This window comes from Perca fluviatilis, chromosome 4, assembly GCF_010015445.1.
Source record: "Perca fluviatilis chromosome 4, GENO_Pfluv_1.0, whole genome shotgun sequence".
Lineage (NCBI taxonomy): Eukaryota > Metazoa > Chordata > Actinopteri > Perciformes > Percidae > Perca > Perca fluviatilis.
Window position 1 is genome coordinate 43,124,179 of NC_053115.1, and position 19,070 is coordinate 43,143,248.

The 19,070-nt window shown below is 44.2% G+C and overlaps 1 protein-coding gene across 1 annotated transcript in view; it reads right to left on the reverse strand.

Moving 5' to 3' along the window:
- dag1 (dystroglycan 1) overlaps positions 1–19,070 on the reverse strand; it is a 54,967-nt gene that overhangs the window by 5,797 nt on the left and 30,100 nt on the right. The window contains exon 2 of the mRNA XM_039797943.1: positions 16,872–17,620. Within this exon, the coding sequence (XP_039653877.1) occupies positions 16,872–17,279 (408 nt within the window). The 5' untranslated portion in view covers positions 17,280–17,620. The remainder of the gene's footprint in view (positions 1–16,871; positions 17,621–19,070) is intronic.

Here is a 19,070-nt window from a genome sequence, read left to right on the forward strand (position 1 = left end):
CTGCGGCTGCATGCGACAAGGACTGAGCCTTTGTACAGGGGGTGCACGCTCTACCAGGTGAGCTATGCAGGCGTCCCTCATTTTCATTTTCAATTTTTTTTGCAGTCACAGGTCGGACTCCAACCCTTGACCTTCTGCGTCGAGGAATAAACCTCTACATATGTGCGCCCGCTCTACCAACCGAGCTAACCGGCCGCACTCATTTTCCATTTTGACCTAGAAGGACAACAAGTTGTTTTCATTTTACATTTATATCATCAGCACTTTAGCGTTATGCTGAAATTCCTGTTTTTTCCCCTGCCATCTACCTTTACCTAGGTGGATTGTAATAATGTTTGCGTTTCTTTCTGTGATAAGTTTTTCAAGTTTGGTTTTCATAATCTCTGCCAAGAATCATGACATCTTCCCACACGACCGCCTCAGAAATTAGCTTTTATCTACCAAATGAAAAGGAGTGTCAGATTTAGATAATGACATTTTGAAATAATGACAGCAGAAAAGAGAAGCGGGGACACAGAGGAGGGCGAGGTGTCAGAAGAAAAGACGGGGTGAAGGAAGGAGAGAGGGATGATTAAACATGACAACAAGAGGCACAAAAGAAACGCAGGAGAATAAAAATCACCGAAATAGCTCATTTCTAGAGCCGCAACTAACAACTTTCATTGTCGATTAATTGGCTGATTATTTTCTCGATTAATCCGTTGCTCTATAAAACGTCAGAAAGTGGTGAAAAATGTCCATCCCAGTTTCTCAAAGTCCAAGATGAAGTCTTTAAATGTCTTGGCAGTCCAAAACCCAAAGCTTTTCGGTTTAATATGATAATAAAACAGAAAAGTGCAGGAGACCTCCATATTTGAGAGGCTGTAAACAGCCTTTTCTGCTGTTATTGGCATAGTAAAAACTTCCTTCATACGTCTAATCGATAGTCAAAATAGTTTTTTCGCGTCTATCGACTATTGGTCGACTGATCGTTGATCGTCTAGTTACTAAAGGGCAGTGGCGGTTCTGTGTAGCCTTTTTCTAAAAAGTGTGTGTGCTTCTGTGTGTGTTTGTGCGTCGTGTGTGCGTCTGTGTGTGTGTGTGTGTGTGCGTGTGCGCGTGCGTGCGTCGAGCGTGTGTGCGTTTCTGTGTGTTTGTGTGTGTGCTTGTCTGTGTGTGCGCTTGGTGTGTGTGTGTGCGTTTGTGCTTTGTGTGTGTGTGTGTGTGTGTGCGTGCGTGCGTGCGTGTATTGTCCCCCCCCCCAGTGCTGCCTGTGTGCTGGTTAGAGCATTAATGATGTGTCTAGGGAACACTGCCTCTACATAATTTATCAAGCAGGATTTATTAGATGCAGAATTAACTGGTCGGGGCTGAGGAGCGCAGGATGTATTTGGTCTTGTTTTTGGAGTTGTGTGTGCGCATGCATCTTCACTCCCCTGTGATCCATTTCTCTCCATCAGCCTCCTGCCACGGGGACGGCCCCACTCCTATAATTGGCTAAGTTATTTTAATTTTAGTCGTGTTTAAATTACAATTCAGAGCACTGCTTATGAGTGTGTGTGTGTGTGTGTGTGTGTGTGTGTGTGTGTGTGTGTGTGTGTGTGTGTGTGTGTGTGTGTTAGCTGCAACTAACAATTATTTTACATCGTGGATTAATGTGTGGATTATTTCCTGGATGAATGGATCAGTTGCTTGGTCTCTAAAATGGTGAAAAATTGTGGATCAGTGTTTCCCCAAAAACTCCCAAGAGGATGTCCTCAAATGTCTTGTTTAGTCCACAACTCAAAGATCTTCAGCTTACTGTCCCAGAGGAGAGAAGAAACTAGAACAATATTCACATTTAACAAGCTGACATCACACAAGTTTGACATTCTTTCATAAAAAATGACTCAAAATAGTAATCAAAATAGTTGGCGGTTAATTGAATAGTTGACAAGTAATGGATAAATCTTTGCAGGTTTACACCGAGTCTTCTCCCATATCCTGAACTGAACACGGCGACTGTGACGGGTCAGTAAATCCCCCAAAAGCTACAGACCAAAAAAGCAATGTTTTCTCCAAGTCACTGTGTTCAAACCAAAAAACACAAAGTGCCTTTCAAACTCCTCCGTGAACGCAGCAGAGAGTGTGTAGCTGCCTGCCTCCCTAAAAGAACATGAAAAATATATCTAAATCCTCCAAAATGTCAAGAAACATATGTCGTATCTTTTCCCTGGCACAAGGCTTCAGAGCGAGAGAGCTTGATGTTTGGCCCTAAAGGTGATGGTGTGCTCTTGCAGACGCCTCACCCCCCCCCCCCCCCCCCCCCCCAAAAAAAACAACAACACACACACCACTGGCAAGGTTAGAGAGTAAGCCCTGCTCAAAACAGCCACGGAGAATTCTGCGTTTTGGAAGATTGGAGAGATGTGGAGAAGCACAAAGGGAAGCTTTTAAAAAAGGTGGTGGCAAGGGCAACTTAGGGCGCAGACACAACATATAGAAGCAACAACTGCTCTGCAGTGCCTACATTGGTATTTTTGCTTATTGTGATTTCATTTCTTGAAAGGATCCCTAGAGATAGACCTAAGAAGAGGAAGATCATTTTAGTTTAACATGAAACAGCCCCAAAATCACCATCACCAAACTCCACCAGACTCCATGTAAATAATCAGGACTTTTAGCGTGTATAGAGCCAGCATATCTCCACCAGTCTCCATGTAAATAATCAGGACTTTTACCGTGTATACAGCCAGCATATTTCCACCAGACTCCATGTAAATAATCAGGACTTTTAGCATCGTAAAACACACTTCATTCAAAGTGGACAGAAACTAAATAAAACTACCAAAAGCTGTCTTGCTTCATCTTTCCACTGTTCCAACAATCACCACTCTGGTTTGGTTGAAATAAACCCTTAATTCACCCATTTACATGTGGAGATATGCTGGCTCTATACACGCTAAAAGTCCTGATTATTTACATGGAGTCTGGTGGAGATATGCTGGCTCTATACACGCTAAAAGTCCTGATTATTTACATGGAGTCTGGTGGAGATATGCTGGCTCTATACACGCTAAAAGTCCTGATTATTTACATGGAGTCTGGCTCTATACACTAAAAGTACAGTGTGAGTCCCTTTTGCCCCCTTCAACTCTGCCCGACTTAAAAGACTGTTAATTAAAGCCAAGTCAATGATAATCTCATCAAAGTCAAGGGGCTTGTTTGATCATCTTTTTCTCTCTCACTGACACGCGTCAGCCGCAAAGCCGCCGTGACTATCCGTGCCGTAAGCTCCAGCGATTGGGCGCCGTGCTGCAACAAACGCCGGGTATTTGAAGTCTGGAGTATGAGCGACGGGCACGAAACACTGGCGGACGTTATCGCACATCACCCGGCATCATGCTTATTTCACTCTGCATCGCTGCTCTCGCTGCCTCTGCCTCCTCAGCTGTTCTGCTCAGATTACAGTCCTCCGGCAGAGAGGTTTGAAGACGACACTTTGGCCCGCACCACAAGGGAAAGGAAAGCAACAAAGAAACACAGAACCAAATTGCTAAGAACTGTTTAATTTCAGGTTGTTGGTTTTTTGGACCCTATTTTCGACTGATGGGAACAACAATCTATATGGTTTAGGATCTCAACCAAAACCATATAACACATGTTAATTACCTTCAGGTGGAGCTGCAACTAACAATTACTTTTCATAGTCGATTTCATAGTTCATGTCTTTAAACGTCTTGTTTTGTCCGAAACACAAAGGTGTTCAGTTTAATATGATACAAAAGAGAAAGAGAGCAGGAAATCTACGCTCTTTGAAATTCGGAAAAACAGAATTTTCTGCCATTTTTGCATGAAAAAATTACTTTAACGATCAATCGATTAGGAAAATAGTTAGGAGATTATTTTCCTAATCGATGAATGGGCTAATCGTTGCAGCTCTAAATTGCGCCAAATTACAAATTGCGTCTCTCTGTCTCTCTGTCTGTCTGCATGTCTGTCTCTCTGTCTGTCTATCTGTCTATCTGTATGCCTGTCTGTCATGCACTCATCAGGACTTAGTCATACAGCACTTTACTATGTACACCTCCACAAACACACACATCGTTATTATCCCTAGAGACGTGCAATCACAGAGCTCCTCTGAGGAGAGAAAGACAGTCAGATAGGGGGTAGGACAGAAGTAGAGACGGAGAGAGAGAGAGAGAGAGAGAGAGAGAGAGAGGTCAAGCGAGAGACTGCCTAAACGTAGAGATATTACGAGGAGGCGTGCCGGGAAAGAAAGCTGCTCATTGTTGCGGAAAGAGGAGAAGACGGAGAAAGGAGAGTGTTGTTACCGGGGAGACGGCTGACAGCTCGACAGATAAGACTCTTATTTTGAAGGAGGAGCCCGGGCCGCTGTGATAGGATGACTTTAGTCGTGGTGAAAGAATGGGAAGAAGGAAAACAGAGGGAGCACGGAGGGTAGGGCTGTTCAACTCAAACCGTATATTCAAATTTGGAGTGTGGAATCGAATCAGGCCGCTAAGGTTACATGCCGAGAGAGAGAAAGAAAGAGAGAGAGAGAGAGAGAGAGAGAGAGGGAATCACTGGCACGGTCCGTGTTTCCAGTGGAAAATATGTGTTTAGGAGGATGGAGGGATGGATGGAAGAGAGGGTGTGGGGAGCCGTTGGGTGGCCAACAGGCAGGCGGATGTTTACGAGGGGGAAATCCATCTTGAAGCCCATTTTCTCTCGTTAAAAATTCATCCGTGGCCCCGGGCCACAGCAGCCACATCCACACTCCTTAACGGTGCAATCTAGGAACGGCAACGGCAGACACATGAGCCGGCTCCGGAGAGTCAAACAAACAACCGGGCGTTTTAAAAAATGGAAAACTTTGCAGATTTTGGAAATGAGTTTTTGATTCATGTAAATGCACATGAACTCTGCAGCGTCAGCCACACTGCCCAACAATTACACACAACACAACTACACTACAACATTCCTTTAAAACCGGCACGCCGTCAGCGCTCCAATTAAAGGCTCCGCTCACCCTAACTACAGAATCACACCCGCCCTCATAGTTCTCATGTGCTTATGATAGAGACAATATTACACATATCTGATAGGACAAGGGATATGGGACTACGTGCTGTACACATCGACGCTTCACTGGTGGAATTGTGTGTGTGAAGAGAAAAGTGTGTGTCTGTGTGTGTGAAGAGAAAGGTTTCTGTGTGTGTGTCTGTATGTGTGTCTCTCTGTGTGTGTGTGAAGAGAAAGTTTTCTGTGTGTCTTTGTATGTGTGTGTGTGTGTGTGTGAGAAGAGAAAGGTGTCTGTGTGTGTGTGTGTGTGTGTGTGTGTGTGTGTGAGAAGAGAAAGGTGTGTGCGTGTGTGTTGTTATGACAAGGACACCAGAAGGCCTCTGCAGCAGTCGGCCCAGGAGCAGTGTTGGCTCGGCAAACACAACGCTACCTCACTGGCTACCGCGCTACGCTGCACGCCGGGGGGTGTCAAAAGACACACACACGACACACACACACACACACACACACACACACACACACACACACACACACACACACACACACACACACACACACACACACACACACACACACACACACACGTGTATATTTGAACGACCCGAGAAAAAGCTGCTTTGTTGTCACTTTTCTAAACAGTTTTGTAGGTTTTTGCCTTGTTTGATGTTTTTGTAGCTCTTTTAACATTGCTTGGAACAAAAACACTGAGTGTGTGTGTGAGTGAGTGTGTGTTATCTCCGTCTCAGCGTGTGGTACGTTTTTCTGCCGCAGACTCCCCCTCAGCTTCAGCTCTGACTAATGCTGCAGCCACACACACACACACACACACACACACACACACACACACACACACACACACACACACACACACACACACACACACACACACACACACACACACACACACACACACACACACACACACACACACACACACACACACACCCTACATGTTTGCTGTGGAGGAGATTCTCATCCTGACTACCATTGTGTGCCGACACAAACACAATCTCTTTTCTTAAGAATAAAGACACGGTGCTAATTTCTCCAAGTGATGCATCTCTGTTCCAATCTGTCCTCTCCCAAACACAGAGAGGAGTGATTGGTCTTCTGTTTTTTTTTTTTTTTTGCTATTTTGGTATAATATAAGGTGGAAACATCTCTGTCTCTGTCAAAAAAAAGTGCTAAAAGAAAGAAGGAAAGAAAGAAAGGACTCCATCAGGTAACTAAACTGTCCATAACATTGTCCAAAATACAAAGAAAGAAAGAGAGCAACCGAAGCATAAAAAAGCACCAAAAACATGTTGAAAGTGTCACAAAAAGCCTAAAATAGTGGTATCGGTATCAGAGAGTACTGGAGTTTATGCACCGATCCCATATGTTATTTAGCTCCCAAGAAAATCGACTATAAAGTCGTTTATTTATGTTATTTTTCCGTTATGACTGACGTTCAAACTGGATAATAAAAGAAAGTTCATTGTTTGGGTTTGTTCATGTTTTCACAAAGAGATAAATCATATCACACCCATACAGGGATCGTATAACAGCTGTTAAAACACAACACACAACACACACACACACACACACACACACACACACACACACACACACACACACACACACACACACACACACACACACAGGTTTGTGGCACTATCTTTGTGGGGTCCCGTCATTCCCTAGCCCCTTACCTAACCTTAACCATCACAACTAAATGCCTAACCTTAACCCTTACCCTAACCTTAACTATCACAACTAAATGCCTAACCTTAACCCTTACCCTAACCTTAACCATCACCACTAAATGCCTAACCTTAACCCTTACCCTAACCTTAACCATCACCACTAAATGCCTAACCTTAACCCTTACCCTCACCCTAACCATAACCTAATTCTATCCCTAATCCTAAAACCAAGTCTTAACCCTTAAACTTGTGGGGTCCAGAATTTTGGGCCCCACAAAGCTGTCGGGACCCCACAAGTATACTGTATTCCCAGGTTTTTGGACCCCACGAATATAGTAAAACAAGCCCACAGAGAGAGACACACACACACACACACACACACACACACACACACACACACACACACACACACACACACACACACACACACACACACACACACACACACAGGTGTCAGATCAGTACTCGGTATTGGGCAGTAATAAATGGTCTCTCTAATCTCTAATAGTGATTATTTATAGGAGAAGTTATGTCAGGACCCGTTCTAGTTGGAGCAGGTCTAGTGCATGGTTTCCTCTTTACAGCAGCGATGAATAACTAACTGCTCTGTGTCAAACTGCCCTAATAGGCAGTGTGTGTGTGTGTGTGTGTGTGTGTGTCTGTGTGTCTCTGTGTCTGTGTGTGTGTGATCTGTAATCACAGCGTGCAGCGTCTAAATATAATCTGCTACTGTAACCTTCACACGCCAAATATGGCTCGGCTCTCAGCGCCGGGGAAACCAATGAAACGCCACGCTGCAACTCCACTTCCCCCTTTTGGGTGGTAACCAAGTATGCTGGATCAGATCGATAGGTTAACTGTATTCATGCAAAAAAAAGTGTCAAAAACTTTAAAAAAGAACCTAAAGCATCGGAAACAAATGCACAAAAACGTTGGGAAAAAAAGCAACGGAAACTGGCGGGCCAAAATTTTATTGTGAACCTTAATTGATATGCGGGCCAGATCTAAATTTGCGAGGGGCCGGGATTTGGCCCTCAGGCCTTGAGTTTGACACGTGGAGGATACTGGCCCGTCCAAAAATCCTATGGTTGCTCGGCAACAACAGAACACAGCCTAACAACATCAGGATGCTTTTCTGTACAACGGTGAACACATGCCAAAAAATTGTGTGTGTGTGTGTGTGTCTGTGTGTCTCTGTGTGTGTGTGTGTGTGTGTGCGTCTCTCTCTCTCTCTCTCTCTCTCTCTCTCTCTCTCTCTCTCTCTGTGTGTCCAACAGTGGCTGTTTGGCAGTAATTATGTGTGCTAAAGGTCAAATGGAAATGACGCCCTGAAATCCAACCCTGACATGGAAGCATCACGGTGACCGAACACCAGTGGGGGAAGAAGTATTTTCCGATCCTTTACTGCAGTAAAAGTACTAATACTACACTGTAAACATACTCTGTTACAAGTTAAAGTCCTGCATAGAAAATGTTACTGAAGTAAAAGTGTGTAAGAGAGTAAACAGGAGTACATGGACTTAGTTACGGTCCAGCAGGATAAGCCGTGTACATGGACAGACAGTTTCAGGAGCTAGGAGCTGAGAAAAGGCCACATTATGAATGGATTTTATGGAAGCGTATAATTTGGGACGGATGAATCCAAAAGCCTTGCCTGCTGCATGTTTAATTACATAGCAACATGGCCACCGCCGACCCGGTGCCAGGAAACCCATCGCGGCATGCTAGCGTACAGCTACGGTGACTCATATGTTCTGGTGTGTGTGTGCGATCTCTTAATACCAGTTTTCCACTGCTGCCCTGCCAGCTAACAGCGATGGAGTCTCTCTCTCTCTCTCTCTCTCTCTCTCTCTCTCTCTCTCTCAAAAGCAGGAAGGCAGAGAGAGGCAGTTGAAAAAACAGACACTTTTATTAAAGAGAACAGCTGAGAGAATCAGAATTAAAATACATACCAGCTAGACTGCAGAGCAGGGTCCAAAAATAAGCACCACCCGCCAGCCAAAATGCTGGTAAAAAATATGCACGTGGCTGGGAGATTTGCTTCACTCACCCCCCCCCCCAAAAAAAACAACAAAAAAAACAATGCTAATCTATTGAGTGGCTGAGTAAGATTTGAACATTCACTAGCCATTTTAGTGAATGTGGCTGGTGGATGTTGATTTTGAACCCTGCTGCAGAGCAAATGGAACGAGAGAAAGAACACAGTGATGGCTGTGGGTTTAAAGCCCGTCAAAAAGAAAGTGCAGAAGATAAAGGGGGGGAAATAATTGTTGCACGTGCAGAAACAATGCTTGTGTTGCAAGCTTATCTGCAGTTAAAGGAGGGAGAGAGGGAGAGAGAGAGAGAGAGAGCGAGAGAGAGAGAGAGAGAAGAAGAAAAAGACAATAAGCTGTACTGAGACACTAAGCTGTTTCTATGGCTAATGAAAGTGAATAAAGAACACAGTGATGGCTGTGGGTTTTAAAGCCCGTCAAAAAGAAAATATGGAAGATAAAAGGGGGGGGGGAATAATTGTTGCATGTGCAGAAAAAAATGCTTGTGTTGCAAGCTCATGTGCCGTTAAAGGAGGGAGAGAGAGAGAGAGAGAACGAGAGAGAGAGAGAGAGAGAGTGCTGATGTGGAAGAGAAAGTAAGAAACTACGGTGAAAGATGGGAGAGAGAGAGAGAGAGAGACAGAAGAAAGCAGAGGAGGAGGCGATAATGGATTGAGAGGAGAGGAAAGGACTCAGCGGGGAGGAGGAGAGAAAGTTAGTTTTCCCACCAAAATGCCCCCCCGGGAAGGGGGGGGGGAAACGGCCCTTTACAACAGCAAGCTACTGTCTCCATTCATCAACAGGGAACGACTCAAACAGCTAGTCACACACACACACACACACACACACACACACACACACACACACACACACACACACACACACACACACACACACACACACACACAAGCCATGTCCTCTCTGTGTGATCTCAGGCAGACCAAATAAACTGTTTGTTATCCAGCATGGAGCTTTAGGGCGAATTTACATGGATACAGACAAAGCCACAGCAGAGAGTGGAGTGGGTGTGGGTGTGTGTGTGTGTGTGTGTGTGTGTGTGTGTGTGTGGGGGGGGTGTACGCAGAGTAATTAGCTGTGAGTATCTCTCTTTTTAATCTGCATGCTAATACACAATCAAAATAATCATAAAGGCATATGCAACATATGCTTTTGGGCAAACATGCAAAAAAAACAACAACAACAGCAGAGGAATATCCTCATTATTTGTTCTCAGACTGTCACATACACACACACACACACACACACACACACACACACACACACACACACACACACAGCTGGACTCTGAACCAAAAGTACAACAGAATTTGTCAACGTTGGTTGTTTTCCTGGAATGAAAAAGAGAGGAGGAAAAAAAAAAAGAAAAGAAATGGAGCCCGCCTGCCAGCCAGCCCATCGGCCAATCAGCTAATTACGGTGGTAATTGCGGTAATGAGGCAACGGAGAGTACTCATCTGTTGCCCAGAAGCCCCCGTTGTTGCGACCACTTCCATTAATAACAGTCGGCGATACAAACACCGCACTGCAGCACCTGCACACACGCCGCGCTGAAATATCACGCCGCTGTCGGAAGAAGTATCCAGACCCTTTACGGCAGTAAAAGTACTAATACCACACTGGAAACATACTCCGTTACAAGTTATAGTACTGCAGTAAAAATGTTCCTTCAGTGAAAGTCTGTAGGTATCATCAGGAAAATGTAGTTAAAGTATTCTGTAGTGTGTGTAAAGGATCCAACCAGCTGTGTGTTTAATGGTCTCATGATCTCAGCTGACTTGTAGCCGTTATATAGTCGGCTAGTTTACTTTAGAATCAAACATCAGATTTTAGAAACTACATGTGTTCTGTGTGTAGTAATCTTAATGTGTAAAGTAACTAGTAACTAAAGCTGGAACAGATGAATGTAGTGGAGTAACTAAAGTAACTAGTAACTAAAGCTGTAACAGATGGATGTAGTGGAGTAACTAAAGTAACTAGTAACTAAAGCTGGAACAGATGAATGTAGTGGAGTAAAAAGTACAATATTTCTCTCTGAAATGTAGCGGAGTAGAAGTAGAAAGTGGCATGAAAAGAAAAGACTCAAGTAAAGTACAAGTACCTCAACATTTTGGTACTTAAGTACAGTACTGGAGTACATGTACTTAGTTACATTCCAGCGCTGCCCCGGAGAGGACTGGGCTTCTGAAGTCAAATCTAAAACACTTTGCAGCTCAGCAGGTATTTGATAGTTGGAGCAACAGCCTCTGAACCTTGTCATTTATTCCACGGCTAAAAAGTTTAAAATCATTTCCTCTAACAAGGTGAACGGGGCGCACGTCTCCTCCGAGAGGAAAATGCACCAGAAATCCAATTACAAAACTTGTCTGGATCAAAGAGAATAGGAAATTATTTGCCTAAACCGCCTTAGAAAAAGGAGCACATGCACAAACCTTAACGGTGTTTAAACACAATGTGACATTCACACGCTAGCAGTTATGTTTTTATGCATCTGAACAGTCAACGTCATCTTTAACTAACGGTCATCAGCTACAACAACACATCACTTCAACTCCAACTATCCAACCGTCCAACCATCCAACTATCCAACCGTCCAACTGTCCAACCATCCAACTATCCAACCGTCCAACCATCCAAACGTTCAACCATCCAACTATCCAACCGTCCAACCATCCAAACGTCCAACCATCCAACAATCCAACCGTCCAACTATCCAACCGTCCAACCATCCAAACGTCCAACAATCCAACCGTCCAATTATCCAACCGTCCAACCATCCAAACGTCCAACCATCCAAACGTCCAACCATCCAAACGTCCAACCATCCAACCACCCAAACGTCCAACTATCCAACCATCCAAACGTCCAACCACCCAAACATCCAACCATCCAAACGTCCAACTATCCAACCGTCCAACCATCCAAACGTCCAACCATCCAACCATCCAAACATCCAACCATCCAAACATCCAACCATCCAAACGTCCAACCATCCAAACGTCCAACCATCCAAACGTCCAACCATCCAACCGTCCAACCATCCAAACGTCCAACCATCCAAACGTCCAACCATCCAAACGTCCAACCATCCAAACGTCCAACCATCCAAACGTCCAACCATCCAACCGTCCAACTATCCAAACGTCCAACCATCCAAACGTCCAACCATCCAAACGTCCAACCATCCAAACGTCCAACCACGCAAACGTCCAACCACCCAAACATCCAACCATCCAAACGTCCAACCATCCAAACGTCCAACCACCCAAACGTCCAACCACCCAAACGTCCAACCACGCAAACGTCCAACCACCCAAACGTCCAACCATCCAAACGTCCAACCATCCAAACGTCCAACTATCCAAACGTCCAACCATCCAAACGTCCAACCACCCAAACGTCCAACTATTCAAACATCCAAATGTCCAGAAAGAAATCCATATTTTTTAATATACAAACTTTGAAAATGGGTCAAATTGAACCCAAGGACAACACAAGGGTTAAGCCTCCCTCTCCTCCTCTGAGGCTGATGTCCCCCCCCCTCAGCTCTACCCCGTCTGAATGGATAATCGGGGGTGTTGGTGTATTCAGGCCGCTCAGCGAAAGGTGAACGGGCAGGCTGTCACGGAGCTGGAGCCCTCTCAAACTCTGGCCAATTTTCATAAGAAAAGGCCATTAGTATGAGTGCAACGCCAAGCACAGAAATTGATTTGGCCTTTCGCTCCACAACCTTGAGCGCAGACCTTATAAATACCTGACGGGTGGGGGGGGACTTACATCAAATCTAAAGAGGAGGGGAAGGACGGCGGATGCAAGGGGAAACGGTTGAAATTTGTACTGGAGGAAAGAGCAGGAGTGCAGGGGAAGGGGAATTAGAAACGGAGAGGAAGTAAACACACTGTGAAGTTGTAGATACGGAGCTGACAGTCCAGGAGCAGAGGAGGAAGGAGGAGGAAGGAAGGAGGTGTCGAGGCTTTCCTTAGTACAGTTCCACAGAACTGTAGCTGTGTTCCAAACCGTTCACTCACTCACCGTTTTCTATATTAGTGTTTATTAAATAGTGAACTATATAGGGAACAGACAAACCAGATTTCGGACACTAAACTGAAAATATCGTAGCGTCAGTAGATGATCCGGTTATTTGTGTGACGGAGGCATTGTGTAAACAAACTGAAACTAAAATACTTCTAATACATCCCTGAAACAAACCGAGCACTCAGGATAATATTAAAGGTTGTATATTATATATATGTTACATTTCCACTGTTTAGAAACTAAAGTCCGCTCCATTTTTACTTTTTAGTTTCCGCAGGTCCTTCGGCTTCTTCTTCTCGACCGCGGTAGCACCACGGTATACAGGAGTAAAATGTAGGCTACATCGTATGTACACTCAAATTAGCAGTGCATTGTGGGTATCTTATAGTGGACCATATAGTGAATGAAACTAACAGCGGCGAATTGGAACACCACTACAAAATGGCAAACATACTATATAGGGAACTATTTCCGTGATAGGGAACGGTTTCCAACACAGTTTATGTATGGAGCACACTGTTTAGATATATTTATTAAGCAAGTAGTGTTGCCGGATTACGTTTCCAAGCCAAACACACACAAGACCGCCCAAATTTCTTGACTTGTAGCATCGTTTCTGCAGCCGGCCCGATTGCGTTCTTTACAGTCATCATCACCATGTTGGCTAGTTACTTTACAAACTTTAACTGTGAATTTAAAGCCCTGAACGCAACCGTGTTTTATTTCAATCTCCACAAGCGGGGATAAGCCAGGCAGCTGACCCGTTGGGCCGGGGATCAACTGTCAGAAGAAATATGCATCATATCCCTTTTAATTTTCCCCGACAGAACACACAAGGCGCCTGTAGGGCGCCGCCGCAAGCCGCGTCAAGTCAGCCGAGCGTCTGCAAACAGCCCTGTTCAGTCAACTGTAAACTGCATAAAAAACATTAAGACTAATGAAAAATTCATACCCAGAATTAAATCTACTGTTTGGAAATGCACCAACTAAAACTAAAGTATTAAGACCTCTTTGAATCCTTTCCCTCCGTTCCTTTTCAAACATGTATTTCTGCAACAGAGCCAAGCCGCCACGCGTGTGTGCAGGTTTTATTCGGGGGTGGTGCGAGTATATTTTCATGCTGCTCTCCGCCGGGGGAACTTGATTGATATGATCTGATGTGATTTGACAGGAGCGAAAGAAAGGAGCAAGCGAAGGATGGGTGTGGAGGGAGAGATAGGACTTAAAAGCAAAGGATGGAGGAAAGAGGGGGGAGGGGGGGGAAGTGTGCGATAGGATATGAAAGGCTGGAATGTGATGGACGGAGATAAAGGGGGAGGAGAGACGATAGGGGGTTTAAAAAGGGAACTGAAGGATGGAGGAAGGGAGAGAAGACGGGATTAAAGGGTAACTTTATTTATATATTTTAATCAACCTGGACCCTATTTGCCCATGTTTTTTTTGTGTCTAAGTGACTGATGGGAACAACAATCTTTTGATATTGGTCCAGCATGAAGCAAGACCAAAACTAATTTGTTAAAGAGTAAGATCCTTCTTGTTTAACAAGATTTTTTACATGGAGTCTGGTGTAGTTTTGTGACGGTGATTTTGGGGCTGTTTCATGTTAAACTAAAAGGATCTTACTCTTTAACTAAAAGGTCTATCTCTGTAGGGATCCATCCCATAATGTTGTCAGACACTTAGAATAATAATCTGAGTCTGTCAGCGGCAAAAAACAGACCTTTTAGTGGACGCTGAACGTTTGTCCTGTAGGGTTACAGCGTTCACGCTCAACACTGGACCAGTTTCAAAGATTGTTTTTCACATTAGCCGCTTAGACATCGATACATGGGATGATAGGGTCCAGGTTAAAAAAAACAATGAAATTAACGGTGTAATGAAGACAAAAGGAGAAGAAAGAGGGGATGGATAGACAGCAAGGTAAGAGAGATGAATGGTTAGAGATGGAGAGGATGCAATGAAGACGAGGGACAGGAAGAAAGGAAGGAAGAGAGGGAGTGTACAATATTAAAGGTTTAGCCTGAAGGAGAGAGAAGGAAAGTGTGTCTGGAGCAAAAGGAGGGGTGGAGGGAAAGAGGTGGAGAAGGAGGAGTTAAATTGTTGTAGCTGGAGGTAAAGTCTGAGAGTTTTAAAGGGAGGAGAGGAAGATCACTGCCAGTAAAGGAAGAGAAGGGAGGATAAGGATGAGTAGTCAAGAGAGAGAGAGAGAGCGAGAAGAAACAGTAGAAGCAAAGAGAGAGAGTTAGAGGAGAGGGAGGGTAATGCTACTAAAGCCTCCAATTCAGATATGAGGCTCCATATATTAGAGGAAATTGGCCATCGTGGAAAATGCAGCGCAATTAAAAAAAAGGGCATATTGCTCCGAATGGCTTCAAATGTGTGCATTGCCTCGGGGCAGCTTCTGAGCAATGGCACACCAGGGACATATTTTTAGGGAAATGGCTCCTTTATGATTGTTCTCAGAGTTCATCTGGAGTCAACACACTCACTGAGGCTGAAGTAACTGTACCCCGACCCCAACCCCCCCCCCAAACACTCGTTCATCTACCTGTGACTGCACGTACATGTTTATAAATGTGTCATCAGCATAGACTGTAAAGATAATGGACGAAGCTTCCTGTGTCTGAAACTTAACCCTTGTGTTGGCTTCCTGTCGACCATGCAACTTTTTGTTTTTCTGGGTCAACATTTTAGTTGTTCTTTTACGACATTTGTCACTTTTCCCGGCCTTTTTGCCGTTTGTTTTTTTCAAGTTGTTTTTTCACTTTTTGCGATGTTTTTGTAGATTTTCTGAAGCTTTTTCTGAAATTTTTGACACTTTTTTCAACGTTCTTTTTCTTCCATGAAAGTAGGAACCGAGCCGACCAGCTACAAGATGAATCGTCACCATAAAACATTTGATTCTGCACAAAAAAAACATTTTTGAAAACGGCAAAAAAGCCAAAGATACAAGACAGTGTACAGAAACTAACGTAGACTTCAATGGTAGAAGCTCGCTCTAGCTTCGCGGGTTCCCAGGTACGGGATATGTTTCAATTGTAACAGCGAGTCGGAACAATCAGAGACGTCGTTGTTAGGCTTAGGATTGTGGGTAGTGTAGTACTTCTCCATAAGATCGTGAATAAAATGGGTTTTTCTTTAAACCAGATTGATAGCATAGAGACTTCTAACTTCTGAAGGAGCAGAAACTTTAATTCCACAACCTCACAGCTTGGGGGGTCAGTCTACCTCGGATGGTTTAGACTTTATGGCTGATAATCAGAATCCTTCTGGAGAACATCAATAGCCTTTTTACTTCCAGAGTGGGGCTCGGCGATAGGGAGAAAATCAGATATCACGATATTCTTGAGCAAATACTAGGGCTGTGCAATTAATGGAAATTTAATCATGATTACGGCTCCCAATGATCACAAAAACAGAACAATCGAGAAAAACTTATTTAGCTCATTACGTTTTGCGAGTAAACTCTTATTTTCTCTTGTGTTCTGAATGAAAAAATTAAGTTTAAATATGAAAAGTATTAAGGCAAAGCTCATAGTTGTATGTGTTTTTTTACTGTTGATTTATTTAACTTTTTCCACTGTTGTAAGTATAATAATTGCAACATCTTTCCAGAAGTCAACGAGTAATCGTGTTAAATTATTGTGATTTCAATATTGACCGAAATAATCGTGATTATATTTTTTCCCATAATCGAGCAGCCCTACCAAATACCTCGAGATCTATATTGCGGCGATATTCTAGGGTTGACAATTGGTGCTTTAACAAAATATCTTCACACTTTTGATTTTAGATAAATAATCATCAGTAATGTGGACATAATGTCTAAATGGGGAAAAGGTGAATAATAGAACAGCTAGAACAGTCTGGTAAGTTCAGAAAAGTACATCACTTTACTGTAATGCAGCCTTTAAAACCAGGAAAAGACAACGCTTATGTCATATCACGATATCCAAAATCTAAGAAGATATCTAGTCTCATATCACGATATCGATATAATATCCATATATTGCCCAGCCCTATTCCAGAGCGACACTGTTGAGTTAATGTGGAAGCTATGGACAGACAAATGAACTGAGAAAGAAAGAAAAGAGAGAGTGGTGCTGGGACTCACCTTGACAATGTCCCCCAGGTAAACATCCTCCATCTTGTTTGGCACCGTCATCTGGAAGATCCGACCCACTACCGCCGAGGAGTCTGGGAAGGCGGTGGGTGCGGCGGCCGTGTTCTGCTGAGTCGCCGTGGCGGCGCTTTCGCCGGCCTCCAGTGCGCGGATCCTCTCCGTCACTTCCTGGAAGTCCTGAAGCAGCGACGAGTGCATGGAGGCCTCCAGCTCGCTCCTTCTTTCCCCGCCACCTGCATCGCTCAGGACGTCAATCTCCACGTCGGCGCGTACCGACGGCCACGAACAGCACGCCACGGCCACGAGCAGGCCGAGCAGCAAGCCTCTAGTCCTGGGGAGTCTCACGTCCAGGGCCCTGCTCGCCCCGGCGCCGCTGCCCAAACTCAGTTTACCGTGCATTCTTTTTCCCCTTCTGTCGGCCCGTCAATGACGCAGGAAATAAAATAAAAAAAGGAAGTATGTCCAAGTGGGAGGGGTGGGGGGGACTTAGGAGGGAGCATGCACCCCCGACAAATCCTGAGCAAATCCCTCCTTTTTAAATCTCCCTCCCTCCGTGTCCTTCTTTCCTTGGCGCCGGGCTAGAATCTTCCCTCCTTCTTCTGTTCCTCCTTCTCTTTTGTCCTCTTCTCCCGCCTCGCTTTTTAGGCTTTATTCTTCCTCTTCTCCCCCCCCCCTCGGCCTTTTGTCCTCACCCCCTCAGAGGTTTTGGAGTCCCATTGTGTGCCGAGCACCTTTGAGATCTGTAAGGAGACAAAAGACAAACGAACGGCGTGGTTAGTTACGGAGCGGAGGAAAACATCCAGCTTCTCAACAGCAGCGCTAGAAGAAGTATCCAGATCCTTTACTGCAGTAAAAAGTACTAATACCACAAAGTAAACCTACTCGGTTAAGAGTTATAGTCCTGCCTTGAAAATGTGACTTCAGTAAAAGTCTGTAAGTATCATCAGGAAAATGTGTGTGTGTGGGTGAGTCTGTGTGTGTGTGCGTGTAGGAATCTTAATGTGTAAAGTAACTAGTAACTAAAGCTGGAACAGATGAATGTAGTGGAGTAACTAAAGTAACTAGTAACTAAAGCTGGAACAGATGAATGTAGTGGAGTAACTAAAGTAACTAGTAACTAAAGCTGGAACAGATGGATGTAGTGGAGTAACTAAAGTAACTAGTAACTAAAGCTGGAACAGATGAATGTAGAGGAGTAACTAAAGTAACTAGTAACTAAAGCTGAACAGATGAATGTAGTGGAGTAACTAAAGTAACTAGTAACTAAAGCTGGAACAGATGAATGTAGTGGAGTAACTAAAGTAACTAGTAACTAAAGCTGGAACAGATGGATGTAGTGGAGTAACTAAAGTAACTAGTAACTAAAGCTGGAACAGATGAATGTAGTGGAGTAACTAAAGTAACTAGTAACTAAAGCTGGAACAGATGAATGTAGTGGAGTAAAAAGTACAATATTTCTCTCTGAAATGTAGCAGAGTAGAAGTAGAAAGTGGCATGAAGAGAAAAGACTCAAGTAAAGTACAAGTACCTCAACATTTTGGTACTTAAGTACAGTAGTGGAGTAAATGTACTTAGTTACATTCCAGCGCTGCTAAACACTCGATCCTCAGTCTCTAAAAGTGCCTGGCACTGCATCAAAAGTCAATCCCCGTCTCTTTAAACGGATTCCTGCCACGCAAATCTCATTGTCGATAGAAATCCATCATCGGGGGGGGGGGTGTTAGGAGGGGTAAGATTATCAATACTGTGGAGTAATCTGATTAGTTCTTACAACCTCTCTCTCTCTCTCTCTCTCTCTCTCTCTCTCTCTCTCTCTCACACATCTAAGACTGTCCTGGATGAATGGATGAATAGTCGGGTCTCAAAAATGTGGATCGGAGTTTTGTGAGAGAGAGAGAGAGAGAGAGAGAGAGAGAGAGAGAGAGAGGAAAGTGATATACGGTGGGACTTTGGCTTAGCGAACCAGTCAAAGCTTTCTCGGAAACGCTAATGAATGCATGCCTTCTCTATTGTGAGAAGGGTCAAACTGAGTGTGTGTGCGTGTGTGTGTGTCCATTGTCAGTGTGAAGGACTGAACTCAGGGGTTTGTTATTCATGCAGCTCTTTCATGGAGGAGAGGATCCCCTCCTGTGCGAGTGAGTGAGTGTGTGTGTGTGTGGGTGTGTGTGTGCGTGTTTGTCAAACGCTTTT